This window comes from Apodemus sylvaticus, chromosome 1 (genome assembly GCF_947179515.1).
Source record: "Apodemus sylvaticus chromosome 1, mApoSyl1.1, whole genome shotgun sequence".
Classification (NCBI taxonomy): Eukaryota; Metazoa; Chordata; class Mammalia; order Rodentia; family Muridae; genus Apodemus; species Apodemus sylvaticus.
The window spans coordinates 19,539,680-19,563,472 of NC_067472.1; the positions used below are offsets into that span (position 1 = coordinate 19,539,680).

Consider the following 23,793-nt stretch of genomic DNA (forward strand, 5'->3'; position numbering starts at 1 on the left):
CACCTTATTATTTATTTTGCAGCCCAGAGGATTGAACCCCTGATGTCTTTCATGCTAAGTCACACTTTACAACCAAACCGCAATTCCAGCCTCAATCACTCCTATTTATTTTAAAGACAAGAAAGCTGAGGCACAGAAAGGCCTTTAATCACTTGCTTAAGGAAGAATAAACGCAAACCTCTCCTAGACTTTCCTCTGGGAAAACAGCCCGGTGTTGAACCACACTGGAGCATGAATCAGAAGGGCAAGCACAGGCTCCAGATTCCCTCATGCAGACATCTTCCCCGGTCCTAAGCTGAGCCCCCCAGCCAACCCCCAGGCAAAACGAATCAAGAGCAGAGTTGCCCAGTATGTTCCCAGGCTACCCCCAGTCCTGAAGCCACTGCTGTGACTGCCCAACTGGGAACTAAAGGCTGCTGGGAAATGAGTTTTATGCAAAATAAATCAGAGCCATGAAAACAAATGAAGGCCTGTCAGTAATTTAAATTTTCATATTTTGTTCTGAAGAGGTCAGCTCAGGAACGTTGGAAAGGTCATGGAACACTTGCCCTCCGGAAGGGAGAGGCTAATTAACATTCCTCAGATCACAGTGGGGGGACTGACCCGTGGGCCGTGGGTGGGGGACACTCGCAGGACTGACCCTTGGCCACCTACAGACAAGGGAAGTCCTGGCCACCTCATTCCCTAAAGACCAATCAGTTTAAAAAGTCACACTGTTCTGCCAATCACATTGTGCCTAATGGCGGCTGCCCTGAGGACTGTATAAAGGCCTGCTGGACGGGCTGCATGTGGTCGTTCTCTCCCCATGTGCAGGGTGACCCCCGGCATGCTGGATTAAATAAAATTCCTCTTGCTTTTGCATCGATTCCCGTCTTTCGAGTTGTTCACTCAGGAGGTCCCTGGTCAAATTGATTCTCAAGCTTGGCCTTGGTGGCAGTGCCTTTACCCACTGAGCCATCCCACCTGTCCTGTAATGGTTTGTAGATGCTCAGCCCAAGGAGTGGCACTATTAGAAGGTGTGGCCCTGTTGGGGTAGGTGTGTCACTGTGGGTTGGGGCTATAAGACCCTCATCCTAGCTGCCTAAAAGGCAGTATTCTGCTAACAAACAGCCTTCAGATGAAGATGCAGAACTTTCAGTTCCTTCTGCACCATGCCTGCCTGGATGCTGCCATGCTCCTGCCGTGATAATGGACTGAACCTCAGAACCTGTAAGCCAGCCCCAATTAAATGTTGTCCTTATAAGAGTTGCCGTGGTCATGGTGTCTGTTCACAGCAGTAAAACCCTAAGACATGTCCCCTTCATACTACCTTAATTTGGGCCCTGGATGAAAGCAAGTCTTTGTCTGAATGACACTAGGGGACACTCCTCAGGGCCAACCTTCTTTAAATAGGGCCCCATAAAACTACAGGATGGTGACCCAGATTTGTAATCCCAGGACCCCGATGGCTGAAGCTGGAGAGTCTGGAATTTGAGGCCTGTCTGAGCTACAGAAAGAGATACTGGCTCAAACAAACAAGCAGGGCCCCTTTTGTTGGTAGTTACCCGTTTCTGGCACTGTTCTGTGATTCTCAAATATCCCCATTTCTGGCGAGGTTTCTCATGGCCCACATGCCCGAGGGGAGTATCCTGCCCGCTCATCAGAAACACTGAATCATAAAGCTGTGGCGACGGAAACAGTTCCTTTGTGTGGTAAGCACCAGCACATGCCAGCAAAACTGACTCCACCCAGCCTTAGTCACACCTGACCCAGAAGTCACAAGCCCCTGATTCCAGCATGGGGTACCCATTTGAACTGGTGGCATCAGAACCCCAGGTCCTTTAACCCTGAGTATGCTGAGAGTCTGAGAAGCCCAGCCTTCCCGTTTAAGGGCCTTCGTTCTCTCCACAGCCTGGCACTTCCAAGCAACACTTAAGAGGAAAGAACATGATCATTCTCTTGCGTGATCTTGCTCTCTCTCTCTCTCTCTCTCTCTCTCTCTCTCTCTCTCTCTCCCCCCCAGGACTTAAAAACAAACAAACAAACAAACAAACAAAAAACCAGACAAGCCACCCTTAGACATATTCTTTTGTTGTTTTGTGCTGTGTAGTGGGACAAGGAGGAGCTAGACACCAGAATGAGGAAGAATAGAAAATCCCCCTTTACCCTGCAAAAAGGATCCCACAAATCCCTGCTGGCGGAACATTCTGACAGTTCTTTTTGTGTGTATGTTTTACTTTTACTTGAGTACATACCCACCAGGTGTGTGCTTGGTGCCCTCAAAGACAGAGAGGGGCATCGGGTCCTCTGAAACTAGAGTTACAGATATTTATGAGCTGCCACGTGGGTGCTGGTTAAGTGCTCTCAACCACTGAGCCATCTCTCCAGCCTCCTTCATCTCCTCACTACCTGGGACTTTTACAGAAGAGAAACTAAACTTAGAACGTCAGCTTTGATGTGAGGAAAGTCAGGGAAACTTGCTGCCTACACCTGCTGCCCCGAACATTCCCCGACAGGAGCACCAGCCCTCCATGAAGGGCACTGACATCTCTCCGGGCTGACCGCTGGGCCTGGTGGTACGTGCCTATTATCCCAGCACTCGAGAGGCTGAGCCAGGCCAGTCTGAACTACAAAGTAAAACCTATCTCAATGAAACAGAAAGACAGCCGATGGACAAGACAGACAGACAGACAGACAGACAAGAACTGGCACATAGTAGCTCAGTGACAGAGCATTTTCTCAGCATGCTCACAGATTAAATGTCCAGCAGTGAAGAACCTCACCGATCTCTAGTAGTCATTTGTCTACTTTCCAATCCAGCTACCTTTGAACTAGTGAGACCTTCTGAAAATGCAAATTTAACCCCGCTGGGGGGCGGGGAGGAGGAGTGAGTTAACCCTTGTAAAGGCTGCAGAATGCCTATAATAAGTACACTCTATTTCCTTGCTTATAGACCCTCAGAGGGTCAAACGCAAACTTTACTGCCTACCCACATCTTCCCACCATGGTTACCTTGCTGTTTATAGCAAATCTCCAGGCCTTAAAGTTCTCCTGGCTCCAGCGTGCTTTCTTTCCTCTATTCCTTTATTCTACCCAGGTCCATTCTTCTTCGCACTAAAAACTTTAGCTCCTTCCTTTCACTGGTTATGTTCCTTCTTGTGGCTTCCAGGACCTCTCAAAGGTGCCTCATTTTTACCTTCTTCCAGCTTCTCGTGATCTGGATTGTGTTAACATACCAAGTGGTGGTTCAGTGTTAGCCTCTCGTGCTAGGCTGTTAACTACCTCAAGGCAAGGGTTAGTTCTCTTACAGTCCATCAAGGAAACTGAACTGGAAAGGGTCGCAGTGAAAGATGTTCAAAGAACTCTTAAGTTCTCCTTAGGTAACTGGCCCAAACTTGCACAGTCGCTACAAGATTTGAAAATCATTCCGAATTCATGAAATTCTTAGACAAATGAGCTGGAGAACATCATACTAAGTGAGGTAACCCAGTCTCAAAAGATCAATCATGGTATGCACTCACTGATAAGTGGATATTAGCCTAGAAACTTTGAATACCCAGGACATAATCCACAAATTAAATGATGTCCAAAAAGAATGGAGGAGTGGCCCCTGGTTCTGGAAAGACTCAATGCAAGAGTATAGGGGAATTCCAGAACAGGGAAGTGGGAAGGGGTGGGTGGAAGAATAGGGGGACGGAAGAGGGCTTATGGGACTTGCAGGGAGTGGGGACCCAGAAAAGGGGAAATCATTTGCAATGTAAATAAAAAAAATAAATTAAAAAAAAAAAAAAGAAGAAGAAAATCATTCTGAATGCAGGCCCCGGAGGCCCGGGAGGTGAAGTGAGTTTTAGGAACTGTAGGTTACGAGAATCTTAACAGTGGAACTCGACGCCACGTGCGTTGGACTCGGGACCCAGAGAAAAGGGGCATTTGTCACGTGTACCCTGCAGGTCCGGCCCTCTCCAGCCGCACCGGGTGTCAGGAATGCGACCCCGCCCTGCCTGCGTGCGGGCAAAGCAGAGCCCGCCCCCGGGGCTGACGTCAATCAAGGGGGCGCCACCCGGCTTGGAAAGGGCGGGTGGGCTGTGTGGGTGGGGAGGACGCAGAGGACACGCCCCTCGCCGATACTCCGCAGATGATTGGACTCAAGGAATCTCCGCACTTGATTTAGAGGCGGGCACGGGAAAGGGGCGGGACAAGGCACGCCCCTCCCCTTCTGCAGCAGTTGATTGGCCCGCGGAGTCTTCGCGTTCGATTTGGCGAAGTTGGCTCGGCTGCTCGCTGGAAGACTGTGACCGAGGATTGGCTGTTGAAGGGGCTCGGAGTACTTTCTCTGAGGGACTGTGGCTGTGATCCAGGTGGCCCGGCCAGGCTCCCGGCTGCGTTCCGCCCGCCTCGGGCAGCCAAGGCAACCAGGTAGGTAGGCCATGGCCCAGCTCAGCTCTGCATGGAAGCGCGCGGGCCGACGGTCGCAGCTAGGAATCCGCCGAGTCTTACACCTTAGATCCACTTAGGGGCTTCTGTCAGCCGCCACCTTTGAACCCTGGGACCCTCTGTGTTGGGGATGTCGTCTTGTAACTTCGGCCAAGACAACCTCTCCCAAGCTCTTAGCTCTTAGTCACCTCTGCTCGGCTCTTGTGATCGATCACCTTCAGGGCAGGAAGTCCAGAGCTGCGCTCGTCCCTTTCCCAAAAGCCCGAGAGAGGTTACAGTAGGCATCTTAGCTGCCGGAGCCCGATTTGGGGGTCTAATGGAATTGGCTATAGGTTCCCAGGGGGCTCTTCTCTAGCTCCGCTTGTTCTAAGTCCAGAGAAGAGGCTGGCGTGGGAATCCTGTCTGTGAATCGGGGTCGACCTCCAAAACCCCCAGACGAAGATGGCAGGGTCTTAAAGGTTTCAGAACCTTCTGCCCCCTTGTTTCTTTTGAACACCTTCTCAGCCACCTGGCAAGAATGGAAATAACACTGGTAGGCGCCCAGGTCTGACCACCTGGTTAATAGCCTAGGATCACTTACCAGCCTTGTGGAGTTGAGCAAGTTACCACTTCAAGAGCTCAGCTTTTTCATCTGGAAAATGAGTTTAAAACAGTAGTGCCCGCTAACGGGATTAGGATGCCACCTCACATGAGGACCAAAAGGTCCTCAAAAGTGCTGTTCTTACTTGACACAACAAGCTTTTTTTCTATGAAGTTAGTCATAAAACCTTGGTTTTAAAAGTGCACGGATGAGCCTGTCTTTGAAGCCCCGAGTAGTTTGCTTGTCAGGTTAAATTAACCACGACCGTAGTTCTATATAGTCCTGTTAATCGCCTTCCCTTGGCATCATTTTTCCTTCAGTGTGTAGAGTTGAGTATCCCTAGTATGCCAGGTACTAGGATGGATGCTCCTGTTTCAGCTCTGTACCCAGTGAGGATTCCCCCTACCCCGCACTATTTTGATTGATGAATAAAGCAAAGGAAAAGTGACTTGTCCAAGGTCACTCAGTGGTCAGCGTCACCACCACCTCTGGGGTTTCGAATTCTTTCAAAAGGAGCTATTCCTTGCTCTACTAGTTCATTTTTCAAGTGATGCCTGAAAACGGGTCTGGAATAAGGGCCCAGTTTCTTCCTTCACTTCCGAGTCAGAGAAGCCTTGTGTTACGAGCTCTATAGTTAGTTCTTTCTTTAATGCCCAATTCAAAGGAAGTTGAGCTTTGTGGTCTTCAACCTTCAGTATTTACTCTGGGTGTTCATTCCAGCGTTCCTGTGTCCATGAGCAGTGTTTTGTGATGCGTCCCTACTCATCTGCATGGACTGGGCTGCTTATCTTCTATGTCACTCAAAAGCTCCGTCAGTAATCTTAAAGGCCCTGTGCCTTTGCTTTCCGGTTTTAAAATGTACCATTGTTCAAGTATACCCTGGCTTCTTGGCGTTAGGTCTTGCCCAGGAAATTAGGAAGAGATTAATGACTGAACCTATTGAATGAGACAGGAAGTGCTCCGGCCCCCACTTTGTTTTCCCTCGCCCTACCTGGAATCCTAGCTGTACTCCATTGTTTGACTCCCAGGGTGAGGCTCCCACCTGGGAAGGGCCTCAAAATCTAGAGGGGCCAAGGCTTCCCAGGGTTCGTTCATAGAGGTGTGTTGTAGAGTCCTAGATACCTGGTGTTTCTTGCTTAGCTGTACTTAGCTCACTGGGGGCTGGCCAGTCAAAGCCTGGCAAGCCCCACAGAGGTTGCTGGGACAAAGTGGGCAGCCATTTCCTCTTTCCAAACGGCTGCTAGCTGATCCTTGGTCTGTCAACCTCTACAGAGAACATGGGATTGCTGATTCTGAGAAAGGGACATCACCCTTTCTTCTACCACCTCAGACCAAGCTAAAAGGCTACCTAGTGCTTGACCACTTAGCAATGTCCTGCCATATTCTGACCCCTCCACCCACTGTAGCAAAACAGTATCTGGTTTTCAGGGAGGCTAAGGGTAGGGAGGAGAAGGCTAACTACTAGTTGAGGCGTTTTCTGGGAGCTAATTAGTTAGACCTGTCCACACATGCAGCTCCCGGCCCATAAGGAGCAGGCAAACGGTGTTATCCTTCAACATAGGACATGTATTGACGACTCAACACCAGGGCAAGCGCTCGGAGACCTTCAACATCTCATCCAGAGCAGCAGACAGAATTGGCCCAGAGATGACAGGTATTCCCAAAGCCTATCAGCTCTGAGTGGCAGGCCTAGAATGCTGAGCCTGCGTCACATGCCAGCACCCTGGGCACTAGGCTCTGCTGCCGTCCTACATACAGTTCCTTAGTTGAAGCTGGAGGTCTTCTGAAAAGGGCCGCTGGTTCAAAGCTGAGGATGATGTCACCTAGTCAGCAAGTAGCCTTGACACTGGTGACTGAACTTACCACTGCGCAGACTTCACCCTGTGGGGTAACTCATGTCCTTCACTCCTCCTGGAAATGCAAGTTAGTGGGCTGAGTGGCTTGCCCTGGCAAGCTCCAGGTGCAGTGGTTTAAACCGTGAGCCGCAGTCAAAAGACAAGGTCCAGCCTGGGCCCCAGGCCTTGCTGCTTTTGCAGCGAGCTAGTGATGACGGTATTATCTTCGAGGGTTATTTTGAGCATCAGTGATGGTGTGCACATCAGCCAGTGCCCAGCCAACACCCACGCTTGCTTTTTCTCTCTCATCAGCCTCAAAGTGTGCCTCAGCCACTTATCTTTTGTTCTCAGTGTGCAGGCCCACGGGTTCCCGGGGGGCTCATCACCACATGGGCTTTAACTGGGCTCTGTACAGTGCCGAGAAACAGGTTTTCTTATTCCCATTTTCCAGGTACAAATACAAATTTTATGATTTTATCTAGATGCCTTCTGTGGGTAGTAGGTTCTTAGGATAGAAACTAGAAAGAGAGTGAGGTTCTTAGGATAGAAACTAGGACAGCATGAGCGGGGCAATTACTGGAATAATGTGTCTGAATAATAAGGTGGATGGAAGGCCAGACTAGGGAGGGGGTAATGGTTCTGACTGGGGTGATGACTCAGACTCTTCCAGAGAACAGAAAGACCAGCAGCGAGGGTGTGGGCAGGCTGAAGACAAACTGGAAGTGCTTGTATTTCTGTCATTTTTTTTTTTTTTTTTTTTTTGTAAAGATGGCATCACATAGTCCAGACTGGCCCAGACTCACTATAGACTTTCTAGCTTTTTAAGATTTATTTTTACTTCACGTGTTTGGTTGACTGCATGTGTGGGTACATGCTTGGGACCTGTAGAAGCCAGAGAAAGGGCATCAGGTTCACTGGAATTGGAATTACAGACGGTTGTGAGCAGACGTGGGTGCTGGAACTGAACTCCATCCTTTGCAAGAGCAGCCCAGCCAGTGCTCTTAACTGCCAGCCACCTCTCTGGTCCTGACTTTGTACTTCAGTCCTCCTGGCTCCACATCCCAGAGTATAGACATGCACCTCCATACTTATTTGATGTGGTACTGGGGCTCAAATCGAGAGCTTTGTGCATGCTATGCAAGCTCTCTAAAACAAATGAGCTATATTCCTAGCCCCCATTCCATACTCCACCAATTTTTAGCAAATACGCACACATCTTTCTGTGAATATATTTTAACTTTCTCTTGTCCAATATATGGCCAGGTACTACTGGTTGGCAGCGCCTCTGAAGGAACGGCTTCAGGACTGCTTATGTCTCTACCTTTCATTTCAGAGTACCGGTGATGGGGACTCCAGCCTCTGTAGTGAGTGAGCCACCCCTGTGGCAAGTTTCAATACCTCAGACCCGGGGCCGCAAGCAGGCCTCTGCCAACATCTTCCAGGATGCTGAGCTGGTGCAGATCCAGGGCCTGTTCCAGCGCAGTGGGGACCAGCTGGCTGAAGAGCGGGCCCAGATCATCTGGGAGTGTGCAGGGGATCACCGTGTAGCTGAGGCGCTCAGGAGGCTGCGCAGGAAAAGGCCACCAAGACAGAACCACTGCAGCCGGCTCAGGTAGGCGCCCGGGCCGCAGGGCGAGGGTAGAGGTAGAGGATGCCTGTTTACTGCTCTGGCTGTGTGGCCTGCAGCCAGCGACTTGCCCTCAGTCTTCCGGTTTCTAGTGCTGTGGGGCTGGTACCTCAAAGACTATTGTTATTGTTAGAGTCACATGACCCTGTAATCCCCATAGGAAGGAAGGCCCAGTCAAAGCAGCACTACTGTTTCAGTGACTCTTGGCCAGGTAGAAGAGAGTACTGTTTGGACAGAGAAAGAAAATAAATTACCACTATTAGAATTCAAAGGCAATCCTGGTTAAAGCCTTAGGTGGAACTAAAGATTACGTGGAGGTCCTACAGTGACAAAGCAGTAGATTTTCTCTGACCATCTACCTCTGCCCGTGTCCCTGCCAGTCCAGGAACAGTGAGCCTCGGGCACCTGGGTAAACTACCCAGCTTTAAAGCCATCACCACAAGTTTCTCTCTAGGATCTTCCCCTCATAGTCTGAACAGCAGAGACTGAAGAGACCCTCATGTCTGAGAGGGCAAGTGAGTCCACTACTTGTACTAACTGATGTCATATATGCCTGACTTGCAGTACCATAAATGCAAGGTCCAGGAGGTAGGAAGGAGACAGGCAGTGTCTGGCATGCCTTTAGTCTGAGGCAGGTGTATCTGTGGGTTCCAGACAGCTAGAGCTATATGAAGAAACCCTGTCTTAAGGAGAAAAAGAAGGTGGGGAGAGACTTGTTGAGTGTCCCATTCCCCCATCCAGCTGCACCCTCTTAAAATAGTTACAGAAAGGTGTCATACAGTTCTTAGGGCAGATGGTCTCATTTTATAGTGATGAAACTCCATCCTGCTTTCCGTGCTGACGCTGACTTATCACACACTTGTTTCCACAGAGTGCCAGAGCCTGGCTCTACAGCGGCTGACCCACAGGCCAGCACCACTGACGCGGCCTCCAGTGAGCAGTTTGGGAACTCCCGGAGAACAAGTGCTAGAATCCACCGGAACTGGAATAAGCCAGGCCCCACAGGTTACCTCCACCAGATCAGACACTGACCTATGAAGGGTGGGGAGGTCCTCCCCAAATATTGCAGGGACTCTCGCCAAAGGGCGTATGGAGTTGTTAAAGGACATCTGAGCAGGCCCTGTCTAGGTGAAGAAGTGATAATCGGAATGCCCTCAGTTCAGCTCAGAGCTAGCATCTGCTGGACTCTGCACTTGCAGGGCCTGTTCTTACAGAGTGAGGCAATACAGAGGTTAGTCACCCATCAGCCTTTCTGACCTAACTGGGCTGCTTGGCTTCCCCTGGAATAAAAGTAATATGCACTCAAATGCAGCAATATCTCACCATTTCTGCCACTAAGTTGACAGTTAATGTCACCACCCAGCAGCCAGCTGTCTGTCTTGTGCCACAGGCCAGTGCAAAGGGGAAACTTGTTTAAGTGGAAAATAAAAACATTTGCATCAAGATTTGTCTGAGTGTTACAGAAGGGGAGAATCCCAGAACAGACATAGCCGGATAGGGAAGGACAGGGTTCTCCAGAACGCACGCCCTGGAGACCCTGGCACTGCAGCTTCCCCTGAGGTGGGTAGGTTGCAAGAAAAAATGAGGCCACTGCACATAGGCCTGAGCCAAAGGAGCAGTCCAGGGGGAGGGGAGACAGGCCAGCCTCCTCCAGCTCCAAGCTGCAGGCACTTGGGTCCTGGATCCTAGGTACTGTGTGTAGTTGCTGGGAGCATTATCAGTCGGTACCATCAAGGGTGGGATAGCACAGGACTAATCACTCTCTCTCTCACACTATGGCCCGGTAACTTAGGAGTCAAGAGCTCTTCCCATTATCCCAGACTATGTGTTCATTAGCACGCCTCTCTCCTTGCCAACTGCCATTCCCCAGGGACAGTGACGTACTTGTATGGCAGGATTGCCCTCTGACAGCCAAGGATAAAGGCCAACCTCTCCTAAATCTGCATCTAAACCAGTGGTTCTCCACCTTCCTTTTTTTTTTTTTTAATTTATGTATATGAGTACTCAGTAGCTGTACAGATGGTTGTGAGCCATCATGTGGTTGTTGGGAATTAAACTCAGGACCTCTGCTCGCTCCAGCCCAAAGATTATTATATATAAGAACACTGTAGCTGTCAAGTCTCATTATGGATGATTGTGATCCACCATGTGGTTGCTGGGATTTGAACTCAGGACCTCTGGAAGAGCAGTCAGTGCTTTTAACTGGCTGAGCCATCTCACCAGACCATTCCCAACATTCCTTATGCTGTGACCCTTTAAGTTCTCGTGTTGTGGTGACCCCTAACCAAATTACTTTGTACTTAATAACTAATTTTGCTACTGTTATAAATCATAATGTAAATATCTGTTTACCAATGGTCTTAGGAGACTCCTGTGAAATGATCATTCAACACCTCCAAAAGGGTTGCAACTCCTAGATTGCAACCACTGTTCTACACCTAATCTCAGAATTCTGACTTTAAGGAGGTAGCCAGGGCAAATACTATAGTCCCTATCAGAGAAAAATCTGTAGTAAGTATTCATACCAAAAGCAAATACATGTTCTATCAATGCAGACTCAGGTCAGTTTTTGAAATGTCTTAAGAAAACACTTGGTTTTCAAGAGCCAAGTCCCCCTAACTCCACAGAACCATCTCTTGCCCTTAAAACTGCATTCTTTCTTCCCACAAAGAAAACTGGACAAAGAGGTCAGAACTGGCTTTGTTATTCATACATTTGCATTGATTTAAATACAATACATACAATTTCTACAGTGCATTAGAACAGGGCAGCAGCGCTCACCAGCCAGCTTCTGCTCCTAGACATAGGGGACAGGCCTAAGGCTGGCGGAGGGACGGCTGTTCTGAAGTACCTGACACTCTGGGCTCCTGGCACTCCCAAGTCCACATTCAAGGCAACTTGAGTACAGGCTTCAGGGAGGGAGGCAGGGAAGGCCGCCTGCACCCTTGCCCACCGGGCCTGGCACTGGCTCCCTCTTCCATTGGCCCCGATTCCTCCTGATGGCAGACCTGATCTGGAGCAGGACAGTGCAGAATCTGGTGCAGCACTGAGCTCTCTCCAGCACTCCAGTGGGGAGTCTTGCCAACAGGCTGGTATGAAGATATCTGTGAAGACTGTCACATACCTGGACCCCTGGTGGCTCCTGTGATGAGGAGGCAGGGATTCCCTCAAACACAGTTCTGAGGCCAGAGTCCACGTGGACTGGATGGGATTGTCAAGACAGGGCAAACAACAGTGACTTGTCCACAGGGCATGCATATCCAGTGCTCAGAGATTCATGTTGCTGAGTGGAAGCCCATAGCAAGCTGGCTCCTGGGTTGGAACGGACAGGCAGCCAGCAGCCTGCTCCACCTGACAGGAGGCTGTGTCTTCTGCCCTGCCTCCAGGCGATGGGAGCCAGGCAAGCAGATGAGGCACAGTTGTGCTCCTCACTCCCGTTCTTTGGTTTTTTTCAAGCCCTCAGGACATTTCTTTCCAAGGCTGACTGACCAATTGTAGAGTGTGAACGCTCAAGGGTCCACAGCACAGAGTGACCACTGCTGCTGCCTCTCGGCCACACGCAGCCCCCTTTTCACTCCCTCCTGAAGCCAATTCTTTGCTTTGGTGTAGAAAGGGTTCAAACACCTGGCAAGGGAGGAGACATGGAAGCAGGAGGATGCATGTTGAGCAGGGCAGGCACTGGGGACTGTTGGAAGGCCTCTCTCCAAGAAGCTGAGCAGAAACCAGCCCAGGACAAGAAGGCAGGGAGCCAAGGGGCACGCCAGTTAGGAAACAGAACACAGCGCCTGTTCTTTCCAGGTAGCAGTGGTAGGGGACACATGGAGAACAGAGATGCTGTCCTGGCCACTCATGGAACTAATGACCCACAACCCCTGCTGAGAGCCACTCCAGAACCCAAACTGAACTCATTTAAAAATGGGGGAAAATAGAGTAACAGAAACCGAAAACTAGGGTAGGATGGGACTAAGGAGCAGGAATGAGGCTGTGCCAGGCTCCACACAGAACCCCCAGCACCCGGCATACATGTAGGCCAAGTCAATCACCTCCACATAGCAGAACCACTCCTAGCAGAACACAAGCCAAGGCTAGCCTATCCCACTTCAGATGAGTGCCGGGCAAGTTACAGCAGGGCAGAGAAAAGACTGTGTGCAGAGCCTTAGAGGTGTAGAACATGAACCTGCTCATTGCCACAAGAAGTCAGTACCAGTGTGGCAAGAGGCAGGTCAATTTGGCAAAACCAGAAAGGAATGGCTTCTGTCTGTGGGCCAGCAATGAGCCTCTGACAGCTCAGTTCATGGAATGAACAACAGTTAGATATCAGAGTGCCTGTCTGAGCAAATTCAGGTTCCAGACTAAGGGCTTCTGATGTCAGAGGATCTAATATGGGTTTTCCAATAAGCATTTCAATTTGCTTCTGATGCAGAATGTATCAGGGAACCTGGATGGAGAGGGTTGTCAGGGAGAGATGGGACTTTCCCAGCCAGCCACCAAATGCTAGGACGGAGCTGCTCCTCAGCCACCTGGGCTCCCTGCCTGGACATGAGCCCCCCAACACTCTGAAGGTCCAGGAGCACTCGTGTCCCTCTGTGCTTCTCCCTGGGGTAGGAAGGCCCTGAGGGAGGTAGCAAGCACAGAGGAAGGGCTCTGAGAGGCTCTGCTGTGCACCAGCTTCTGGGCTTCCTCGAACCTGGCTCCCAGGCTTCCTCCCAGCCTGTCACCTGCAGGGTTTCTTCTGCCTGCCTCTGGGGCTACCACCATGAAAAGAAGGGCTTCCGACTCTGAAAGCTCTGTGTGTAGGATTCACTTGCAGACCGCTGATGAGAACGAGCCGTCTCAACAATCACAGGTGGCATCTGGACAAGGTGCAGGGGACTCTTATTGTCTTTTAGAGCCTGGGTCAAATTTAGGATCTGCATTGAAAAAAAAAAGGGTGAAAGGCCTATAGTATTCTAAGCCTGCCTCTGCAGACAGTATCATCCTTCATGTCAACAACAAGTACCATGGAAGCGGGCTATTTACAAAAGTAGGAATGTAAGGCTGGAGAGGTGGCTCAGCGACTAAGTGCAAGGACTGACTACTCTTGTAGAGGATCTGAGTTCAGCTCCTAGCATCCCTGTTAGGTGGCTCACAACCTGTAACTCCAGCTCCAAGTATCTGACGCCCTCTTTCGTAATACTAAGGCACCACACTTACACTCACAAATACATACAGATATAGACACATAGTTTTAAATGATAATTTGAAAGTGTTGGGGCTAGAGATGGCTCATACTTAAAGGCACTGGTTACTCTGCCACAGCATCTTGGTTCAATTCCAACACCCACATGGTAGCTCACAACCATCTGTTATTCCAGTTCCAGGGGATCTGACCTTTGTTCCTGGCCTTTATGGGCACCATTTATACAAGTGGGGTGCAGATAAACATACAAGCAAAACACCCATACAATAAAAAAAAATAATACTAAATTTCTTTTTAAGAAAATAGGAATCTAGCCAGGCGGTGGTGGTGCACGCCTGTAATCCCAGCACTCTGGGAGGCAGAGGCAGGGAGATTTCTGAGTTCCAGGACAGCCTGGTCTACAGAGTGAGTTCCAGAACAGCCAGGGCTATACAGAGAAACCCTGTCTCGAAAAAACCAAATCCAAAAAAAAAAAAAAAAAAAGAAAGTAGGAATCTGAGTAGGCACTTCACAGAAGTAGATACTACCTCATTAACAATTTTTTAAACTGTGTTTGCCTATCTAAGGCAAGGGGTCAGGAATCTGAGACCAACCTGGACAATATGGTATAGCCCTGCCTTAAAACAAACAAAGAGGAAATTATAATCCCAAGTGGAAACAAACTTCTTTGCCCTTTAAGATGACAGAAATAGAAAATATGACCTGAGAGGTGGAGAGAGCTCAGAGAGACAGACGGCATGGCTGTGGGCTGGAATGTGGAATAATCCTACAGGAAAGCTGAAAAGAACCCCCTTTGACCTTGTAATCCTCTCTCAAGACTTGTGGTGCCGGGGTCCAAAACCAAAGCTTCATACGCACCAGGCAGGTGCTCTTCGGCCAGGCCCTTCCTACCCCAGGCTCCACAGGTTCAGAGTCGCACCGTGGCTGGCCCTGTCATTTTGAAGGGTAGGTAAAGTGGCTGAGTGTGTGTGACTAAGCAAACTATGATTATCTGAGTCAGGAGGCTACAGCACAGTCCTAACCTATGATTAGTTAACCGCAAGTCCATCAACTGATCCAAAAAGTTTCAAAACAAGTGACACAAAGTCAGACTACTCTGCTGGGTTCCTTGTAAGTTTCTACTCCACTGTACTTTGCCAGAACACACTGTAGGTCTGCCCCCGTGTATGCAATGGAATTGCAAATCCTGTGCTCAAACCAATGCTTCCTTTGCTTATTATAGCAAGCTGCTACAAAAGCTGTTCTAAAGACATTAAGAACACAAGGTAGAAAGAAAAGTAAAATTTCACCTGCCATTCTCCCCTAGCTTTATCCCTACCTAAATAGATGATAACCCTAACTGGGGATAGTGGGAAGGATGCTGTGGTGTTGTCAAGAGACTGAGATGAGAAATTACTGGAGAACAGGGTATGATACGGATGAGGTGCCACCTGGATTCTCTCAGGACAAAAGCCAGTTCCTTTACACTGAGGCCTGTAATACCAGAGTCTACAATGTAGCTTTCTAAAAGTTATGGCAGCCTCACTGGGCCCTTGCTTCACCTGGAAAGGCAGCATATTGGTATTTAGAAAGATTAATAGAAGAAAGCTCTTAAAACATCTTGACTATTCCATTTCAGTGGAAAATGAGCTCAGCAAGCCCCAAAGTGCTCTTTGGGAGCCTTTAGCTAAATGGGAGGAAGAGTAACATGTACTTGTGGTGCAAAGACTAAAACACTCTTTGAAGATTCAAGTTAGTAAGATAATTATAGCCACATACCCGTCATCTCTTAGCACTTGGGAAATGGAGCCAGGATGATCAAGAGTTTTGGATTACATAATAACTAGATTCAAGACGCTGGTCATGGTGACACATGCCTTTAGTCCCAATACTTAGGAGGGAGAGGCAGGTGGATTTGTGTGAGTCTGAGACCAGCCTTGTTTACAAATTGAGTTACAAGACAGCCAGAGCTGTTACAGAGATACCCCGTCATGTACTAAAAAAACGAAAAAAAAAAAAATTCAAGAAGCTGAGTTTTCTATTTACAAATATTTCCAAAAATATATCTAATTATAACAGCATGAAGCAAGCACATGAAAGAAATGAAGGAAGGAGAGAATCAGTAAGCCTCACAGGCAGGTAGTGGGAGTCCAGGCTCCAGACCCAGGCTCTGATCAGTTGGCATCCTTCCCTGCGGAGCCTTCCTTTAGTGATACTTAGGAAACAAACGCCTGCAATTTTGCTGAGTCTGTACATAGCTCTGGCTGCCCTGGAGCTGACCATGTATACCAGGCTGGCCTCAAATTCACAGGGATCCAACTACCTCTGCCTCCTGAGTGCTGGAAATATAGATGTGCACCACCATGTTGGGTCTACACAGTTTTGACAATTCTAGGTTTCTAGAGTTCCCTCTGAATGTGAAATAGGAAAAAGAATACAACTTGTACCTGAAACACCAAAACTATAACTATGATGAGTATCTGTAAGTTTACCGTGTGCCCCACAGTGTTTTTAATTATTGCTTACCATGAATTATTTTATGCACTTCTCTGCAACAAAGTTACTACCCTGTTTTATAAGAGAGAAAATGCAGACTCTTGCCAGCGTCACAGAACCTGTAACTGGTGTGATCAGGCATGTAGCCTTGAGCAAGTCAAGGCCAATGTGCTGGTTTATTTACCAATAATTCACACAGCAACTAGTACAGGGCTAAATACTCAATGAGTAGTTCTGCAAACTCTGGTATTAACACTGAAGAGGGAGGAGATTGCAGAAGGCTACCTTTTCTGACCCAAATTTTAGGGCAGAGTAGTAACTATATATGGCACATAGGTAAGGATTGTGTCAAGCACAATCCTGCTCCATCTGCTCAACATGAGCATATATAGCCCTTCCAGAGAGAAGGCTATAGGATGGAAAGGCAGTGGAGGATGTCCCAGGCTTACCTGGCCTCTCATGACAGCAATCTGCTTGTGAAACTGGCCCCTGTCGAAACCAGGATCTCTCTACAAGAGAAGGGCAGAAGAGAGATGATGGAACCACATGAATGCCTCTCAGGAATGCGTTTTTTTTCTCCCCAGTTGTTTCTAAGAGTGGTTTGCTCAGTATACAGAAAGGAAGCAGCAGGCTGGAAGTAACTACGCTACCTCCTGCCCACTTAGAATGCTGAACGCCTGTTTGACCCTCCTGCCTCCCCGGCTGAGTACAGCAGCACCCAGGCTTCATGTGCTGCTAGAGATGGAACCAGGGCTCTGTGTGCTAAGTAAGCACTCTGCAAACTGAGTCACACATGTGTCACCAGGGCTGCCACTTCTTTCAATCCCTCCAAACCAGCTCCAGCTAGTCTGTAATAATCTTGCTCTTCTGGCTAACTCAAGTGAGAATGGCATAAGACAATATCCTTCTTGGAAGAGCGGCCTTTTTCCGAAGGGCTGACCTTGAAGAGTTCATACAGGTCTTCCTCCAAGTCCTTGATGAAGTTAGGGTCTGAAATCTTTGGAAGAATCAAATCTTTTATCTCCTGAGAGAATGGGACTTTCGCCTGAGGCAACCAGGCCCAGTAAAAAGGATCTGAAAAGAGAAAAGGCGCACAGCAAAGCAGGTGCTGGAGAAGTCCCCACCCTGGGCCCTCTATCAGGGGTATTCCAAAACCAGACAGCTCTTCCCTGAAACACATCACCAACCAAATCCACAGTCAAGAGTTACTGACCCTACAACTGTACAACTAATAAACACAGGACTCAGGCATCACACCCAGAGCTGCCTAATCTCAGAGTTCTTTCCCAGGTGCCATATGACCCTCCACAAACAGACCTTCTTCTTGCAACTTTTTGCTAGACTTTTACATGATCCTGAAGATAAAGCCAGGCACTACAAAGGGGGCTAGTGACTTTACCCCTCTCCTCAAAGATTCTCAGTTATAATGGGGTATGGAGTATAACAAGGAAGACAGGGCACCAACAGCAATTTATGTCAGAAACCCAGATGAAAGAAAATATGAAAAGATGAATTTGAGAAGACTGCAAAGTGGAAATGAGAAAAAAAAAAACATCTTTCTACTGATTCATTCCTTTGCAAGAATAAGAAATGGAGCCCAGGGGCTTTACATATGCTCCACACCCAGCCCATACATGTCTACTCTCTCATCATCCATATACCTCTAATGGAAAGAATAAGTAGTAAAAATTAAAACAGTTTATACTGTGGAATAGTTGACATACGCTGCAGGCTACTGTGTAAAATGCCGGAAGATACAGAACTTCATCAATTCTTAGGCTGATCCTACTACAGAAACAACAGCAAAGCCCAGTGCTCTTAACTTACATGCCCTCCAGGAGTCGGGATGCTTCAGTGGGAAAGCTAGCCCGTTGTCTATGGCAGCCACCTTGATAACAGGCTCCCTCACCATCACCCAGTCTGTGTCCTGCAGAATAGAAAGACTTGCTCAGGCCCTTGAAAACAGCAGCAAGAAGGGAGGATGGGGCTGATACATAACTTTAACCCAATCACTCAGGAGGCAGATGCAGGAGGATCTCTGAGTTCAAGGCTAGCCTTGTCTATATAACAAGTTCTAGACCAGCCATGGCTACATAGAGGGACGCTGCCTCAAACAAACAAAACAACAAACAAGCAAGTATATAAATAGCAGCAAGACACCTAATCTCAGCCCTTCCTTTAGCTTACCTAGATCTAATCTCTGCTGGTTTTCATACTGTTTTCTGGACCTGGTTTATTAGTGGCATCTGAGTCTGTTCAAGGTTCTCTGGAATTTCTCCTTCTTACCCCACCCCTTACTCGCAGAGACAGGAGTCTTACTGTGTTGCTCAGGCTGGTCTCTACCTCCTAAATGCTAGTGTTATAAGTGTACCATATACATTGCTAGAGGTCCTTGCTTATTCCAGAACATGTACATTTATTTACCTAGAACTTTCCTGAGTCCTTAGTAGGATAAGGACAAAAGCAAAAATTGTTGGAAATTATCCTAAGGTAAAACTTGAGAATAGAAAGAAAGAAAATTTTGTGTCAGCCGGCCAAGGTTTTTTAGTGTGGACTCTAGCTCAGACATGACTTCACTGGTAGTGGTCACAATGTCCCCATTTTCCATTGAGAAAACAGAATCAAGGTCTCTATACAAGGCAACCATAATGTGTCAGTGATATACAAAAATGAAAAGGACAAGCTGGGCGGTGGTGGCGCACGCCTGTAATCCCAGCACTCTGAGAGGCAGAGGCAGGCGGATCTCTGAGTTCTAAACCAGCCTGGTCTACAGAACTAGTTCCAGGAGAGCCAGGGCTATACAGAGAAACCCTGTTTTTGAAAAAAAAAAAGCAAAAACCAAAAAATAAAACAAACAAAAGAAAATGAAGAGAAGAGGGGAGGGGAGAAGGACAGAACCAGAGGAGAGGCAGTCAGCAGCCTCAGCCTTGCAGGCTGCACCTGAACACTCTGCCTATGGGTTCCATGATTTCTTCAGGCTCTGTGGCACCATCACAGGGTCAGGAATTGTAGCAAGATGGCTTGAGGTTAAAGAGCACTGGCCACTCCTGCAGAGCATATATATTTGATTCCTGACACCCACACGGTGGCTCGGAGCCACTGATCAGATGCACTCTTCTGGCCTCTGAAGACACCAGGTACACATATAGTGTATAGACATCTACACAGGTAAAAGTTCGTACACATGAATTCAATCTTCAAAGAAATAAAAACTTAAACAAGAAAAAAGGCACTGAAATGTTTTCTAAACTTGTGGGGCCTAATTTGTCTGTTTAAAAAAAAAGTGCTCCATGGCTTCAACGGGCGGAAACCACAACATTAGGCAGACTCATTCCATGTGGTATTTCTCACACCTTCACTCTTCACATGCTACGCTGCAGCATGAAGGTCAAAGGAAAGAACTGAAAGGGTATATATACAATGTGCTCCAAACTTACTCATGTTCTTGAAGCAATTAATATCACTCGGCAGGATGTGCCCTAAAACACTATACCAACTATTAACCTTAAACCCCTGTGTTTCTCTGACTCTTGTGACTTCTGCGACCTAAATCTCTATTGTGTTTCTACAGTTTAAGGGTGCCCCCCATCCTCCTCTTGGGGTATGGAGCAACCTCTTACCCGACTGCTAGAATTATCCATCGGACAGTCATATTTGATCAACCAGTTGTCATTGCCTCGGTCTGCAAACAGAAACACAGTTAGCAGAAATAACTTGTCTGACTTTAGAAATGACAGATTAAACATTTGGGATATGTGGACCACCCCTCCAAACTCAGATCAACTATAAGGCAAATATTTTAAAATCTCTGAAAGGCATAGGTGATTTTTAACACGATCATAAAAATCTGAATCAAAAATCCCAGCACTCAGGAGGCTGAGGTAGGAGGATCACAAATTCAAGGGCAGCCTAGTTCTTACCAACACTGTCTTGGAAGAAAGGGAAGGGAGGAGGGAAGGAAGGAAGAATCTAAGAGCTGGATCCCTGAGAGAAAGCGAGCACACAAAGGACCCCATACCTATAGCTTCCGCCCCTTCAGCAGCACCCACTGATTTGTGAAGTGGCTGGAGGGCTAGGAAACGGGCAGTGGCTCCTGAGAGAAACACCTTGGAGCCCATCTTGGAAGCAACCGAAGCTGCGCCTCAGAATCAGCAGCTAATGTGACCTTGGGCTTAGGTGCTGGTCCTTCATAAATTTTATACTCCAGATAAGATATACCTATCACTCAAGCCTCTAGATTATCTCTACAGTTCTGATAAAGTATCTGACAACCAACCAGCACAAAAACAAAAACAGAAAGAACAGAAATGAGACCACAAAAGCAGACCTGTAACACCTCCAACCAAGGGACTTAGCCTTTCCTTTTTTTTCCCCCCCTAGACAGGGTTTCTCTGAGTAGCCCTGGCTGTCCTGGAACTCAGAAATCTGCCTGCCAAGTTCTGGGATTACAGGCGTGGGCCACCACCGCCTGGCTTGGGACTTATCTTAATATTTAGTATCCCCAAGAAGATAAAAGGTATAGCCAGGAGCAGAGATACAGGCCTATAATACCTGCACTCAGGAGGTGAAGACAGGAAGATTGGGAGTTCAAGGTCACCCTAAGTACAGCTGTCTTAAATCATCAAGAAAAAATAAAATTAAAGGCAACAAAACTCAAGCCATGCGGGCTGGTGGAGACTACCTTTAGTTCATCACGTGGACCCAGAGAGGTGGATCACTGTGAGGCTCAAGGCCAGCATAGGCTATACAGCAAGTTCCAGGACAGTTGGGGCTACAAGGTGATACAAAACAGTAACAACAACAAAAAGGAAAAGGGTGCAGAAGAGCCACTCAGGAGGCAGAGGTAGAAAGATTGTGTGTTCACACACCAAACCAGTCTGGACTATATGCTTTGGAAAGACCACTCCACAACCCCACCCCCTAAACAAACAACGAAAAGATTTGTCAAAATGAGAATAACTGAGTCTTGTAAGCCATTTTTTGTTTTGTTTTTAAACATTTTTTTAAAGATTTTACACACACACACACACACACACACACACACACAGAGTAGCTGGTTTAGCAGTTAAAAGCACTGGCTGTTCTTCCAGAGGTCCTGAGTTGAATTCCCAGCACCCACATGGTGGCTCACAACCACCTGTAATGGGATCCAATGTCCTCTTCTGGTGTGTCTGAAGACAGTGAGAGCGTATTCATACGTAAAATAAATAAATAAATCTTAAGGAAAAAAAGAGGAAAAAGTAAAAAGAAGAATTGGAATAAAGGTTTGGGGAAGGAAGCAGAAATGAAGCAATGAAGTGGTGGGAAGAAAATAACAACGGCAGATAATTCTGCTATTTGGGAAAAGGCTAATGCTTTTACAAAGTCTCAAATCTACCTAGTTATTTTTTCTTCCCTTTAGCAATTCTGAAACTACTTTCTGTGCTGTAAGGATTAAACAAATAAGTAAATTTATATTATTTATTGTACTGTAAATAGTTGTAATGGGAGCTGGGTCAGTCTGTATCCAGAAAGGAATTCTAAATCAAAGAAGGCTAAAATGAACCTGTGTCTGAAAGAAAATGGAGGTATTCATATGAACTTATAAATTCCTTTAGCTGTAAATATATCTTTTTAAAAAGATGGCAATTCCAATCGGGAACTAGAAGATGAACCCAGAACATCTTGTGCTAGAAATTAAGGAAGTGCTTAAAGCATCTACAGATCAAAAGAACACAGGAACACTGGGGACAATTTGGGCATCAAAATAACTAAGGACAGAAAGTGAGTAAATATATTAAATAAAAATTGTGTGGCTGGGTGATGCAGACAGTCCCAGTGCTCAGGCAGCAAAGAGGTGGACCTCTGTGAGTTCAAGGCCAGCCTGGCATACAGAGTTCCAGGACAGCCAGAGAGCTACATAAAGACATCGTATCTCAATAAACAAGTCTATGTGTTTGTGTCCTATTGCTGAGGGAAAATACCTAGGAAAGAAATCAGCTTATAAGGAGGAAACATTTAGTTTGGTTCTGTTTCAGCCTGAGGTCACCTGGTCCTGTTACCTTGGGTTTGTGGGAAGAAGAGCACAGTGAGGAGGATATGGTGCAGGAGGATGCTCGCCTAAAGATGGTCAGGAGGCAAACAAAAAAGAGAAGGGACTTTCCAGGATGATCAGATATGAAGTCACAGACTATTAACAGACAAAGTAGGTAACAGTCAAAGTACAGTCCCCCCCTTATCCAAGGGTGTGTTCCAAGACTCTCAATGGATCCTAAAACTAGAGCACCAAACTACATATAAACTGTTTTCCCTCCCCCTTGCATATATGCTCTGATAAAGTTACCCTTTCACTTAATGGAAATATTCTATGCTTGTCTTTGGCGTGTCCCAATTGCTAGTGTTAATAATCTTGTATTTAGGACCCTCTGTTGAGTTGTGACGGCAGCCGAGGGACTAGCTAGGGTCATTAGCGCAGACAGGCAGCTGCAGCACAGGCATGCTGGACAAAGGGGTGGTGCCTGGGGCTGGGTAAGAGGGCAAGAACTTGAAGCTACTCAGGATGAAATCTTTTCTGAACCTTCTCATTTAATATTTTCAGATCATAGTTAACCACAAGTAACAAACAACAGGAAGAAAAACTACAAATAAAGGAGGACTATGGAATAAAGTCAGTCATCAAGCAACAACAGACAGAAAAACAGAAGGCAGGACACAGGAGCAGACACATATGCCTGCTTTCCTAGAAGCAGAAATAGTGCACTGAGTTCCAGAACAGCCTGGGCTAAAAGGTGTAACCTTGTCTTGAAGGAGGAGGAGCAGGAGGAGGAGGAGCAGGAGGAGGAGGAGCAGGAGGAAAAGGAAGAGGTGGAAGAAGAAAATTCACAAAATTCCATAATTAAACAACAAATTCTTTACCCAATAGATGAAAGAAGAAATCACAATGGCAACTAAGAAAAGCTTATGAGACAATGGAAGCAAACAGATACCTTTCTAAAATGTATAGGATATAACAACACAGCGTTTAATGATAGACTTATAGCTATAAATACTTATATTGTAAAGTGACAGTTGGACAGTGGTGGTTTTCTTTGTGTAGCCCTGGCTGTCCTGAAACTCACTCTGTAGACCAGGCTGGCCTCGAACTCAGAAATCTGCCTGCCTCTGCTTCCCAAGTGCTGGGATCAAAGAAACTCTGTCTTGAAAAAAATAAAAACAAACAAACAAACAAAAAAAAGTGAGAAAGCTCACTAATCAACAGCTTCACCTTCTATCTTAAAGAAGCAGAAAGAAGAACAAACAGAAAGCTAATGGAAGAGAGGATGTGGCACAGGGCAGATGCACCTGAACAGAGAATCAACAAAGGACAGGAAAGTAAGGACACCAAAGCTGGTCTTTAATGCCAGCAGGAATTCATGGTGACACATGCCTTCAGTTATAGCACTTGGAAGGCAGATGCAAAGGACCTTGGTTAGTTTGAGACCAGACCTGGACTGCATAGAGACTTCCAGGACAGCCAGAGTCACATAAGATAGGGTGAGGCCCTATCTTAAAAACCAAAACCACATAAACAAGCAAAGACCAACTAAAGGAACAAAGCTTGAGCTAGAAAGAATAAGGGGGAAATGGATTACAAAAAAAGAGAGCAGAAATATTACCAACAATTCTATAAACATAAATCCTAGACACACAAAACTTGTCTCGATTA

General features: G+C 47.1%; 3 protein-coding genes across 3 annotated transcripts in view; 2 read left to right on the plus strand and 1 right to left on the minus strand.

Annotated features, from left to right (window-relative positions):
- The first annotated feature begins 4,201 nt into the window (after nucleotides 1-4,201).
- Nucleotides 4,202-9,898, plus strand: Avpi1 (arginine vasopressin induced 1). The gene is made up of 3 exons (XM_052185685.1): nucleotides 4,202-4,395; nucleotides 8,162-8,440; nucleotides 9,327-9,898. The coding sequence occupies exons 2-3, from the start codon at nucleotides 8,172-8,174 to the stop codon at nucleotides 9,484-9,486; spliced, it is 429 nt and encodes a 142-aa protein (XP_052041645.1). The 5' UTR covers nucleotides 4,202-4,395; nucleotides 8,162-8,171; the 3' UTR covers nucleotides 9,487-9,898.
- A 1,245-nt stretch (nucleotides 9,899-11,143) lies between these two features.
- Pi4k2a (phosphatidylinositol 4-kinase type 2 alpha) overlaps nucleotides 11,144-23,793 on the minus strand; it is a 29,393-nt gene continuing 16,743 nt past the window's right edge. Inside the window, exons 5-9 of the mRNA XM_052185760.1 lie at nucleotides 19,730-19,791; nucleotides 17,937-18,036; nucleotides 17,050-17,183; nucleotides 16,559-16,618; nucleotides 11,144-13,365 (exon numbers count right to left, since the gene is read on the minus strand). Of these exons, the coding sequence (XP_052041720.1) occupies nucleotides 13,204-13,365; nucleotides 16,559-16,618; nucleotides 17,050-17,183; nucleotides 17,937-18,036; nucleotides 19,730-19,791 (518 nt within the window). The 3' untranslated portion in view covers nucleotides 11,144-13,203. The remainder of the gene's footprint in view (nucleotides 13,366-16,558; nucleotides 16,619-17,049; nucleotides 17,184-17,936; nucleotides 18,037-19,729; nucleotides 19,792-23,793) is intronic.
- Nucleotides 16,349-23,793, plus strand: part of Mms19 (MMS19 homolog, cytosolic iron-sulfur assembly component) — a 173,363-nt gene continuing 165,918 nt past the window's right edge. The window contains exon 1 of the mRNA XM_052185747.1: nucleotides 16,349-16,355. The gene's annotated coding sequence lies outside the window, so the exon portion shown is untranslated. The remainder of the gene's footprint in view (nucleotides 16,356-23,793) is intronic.

Excerpts from the sequence above, each read along its gene's own strand:
- Avpi1 (XM_052185685.1), top strand. The coding sequence starts at position 8,172 with ATGGGGACTCCAGCCTCTGTAGTGAGTGAGCCACCCCTGTGGCAAGTT. Across the intron at positions 8,441-9,326 it reads AACCACTGCAGCCGGCTCAG|AGTGCCAGAGCCTGGCTCTA; the intron begins GTAGGCGCCCGG and ends TTGTTTCCACAG.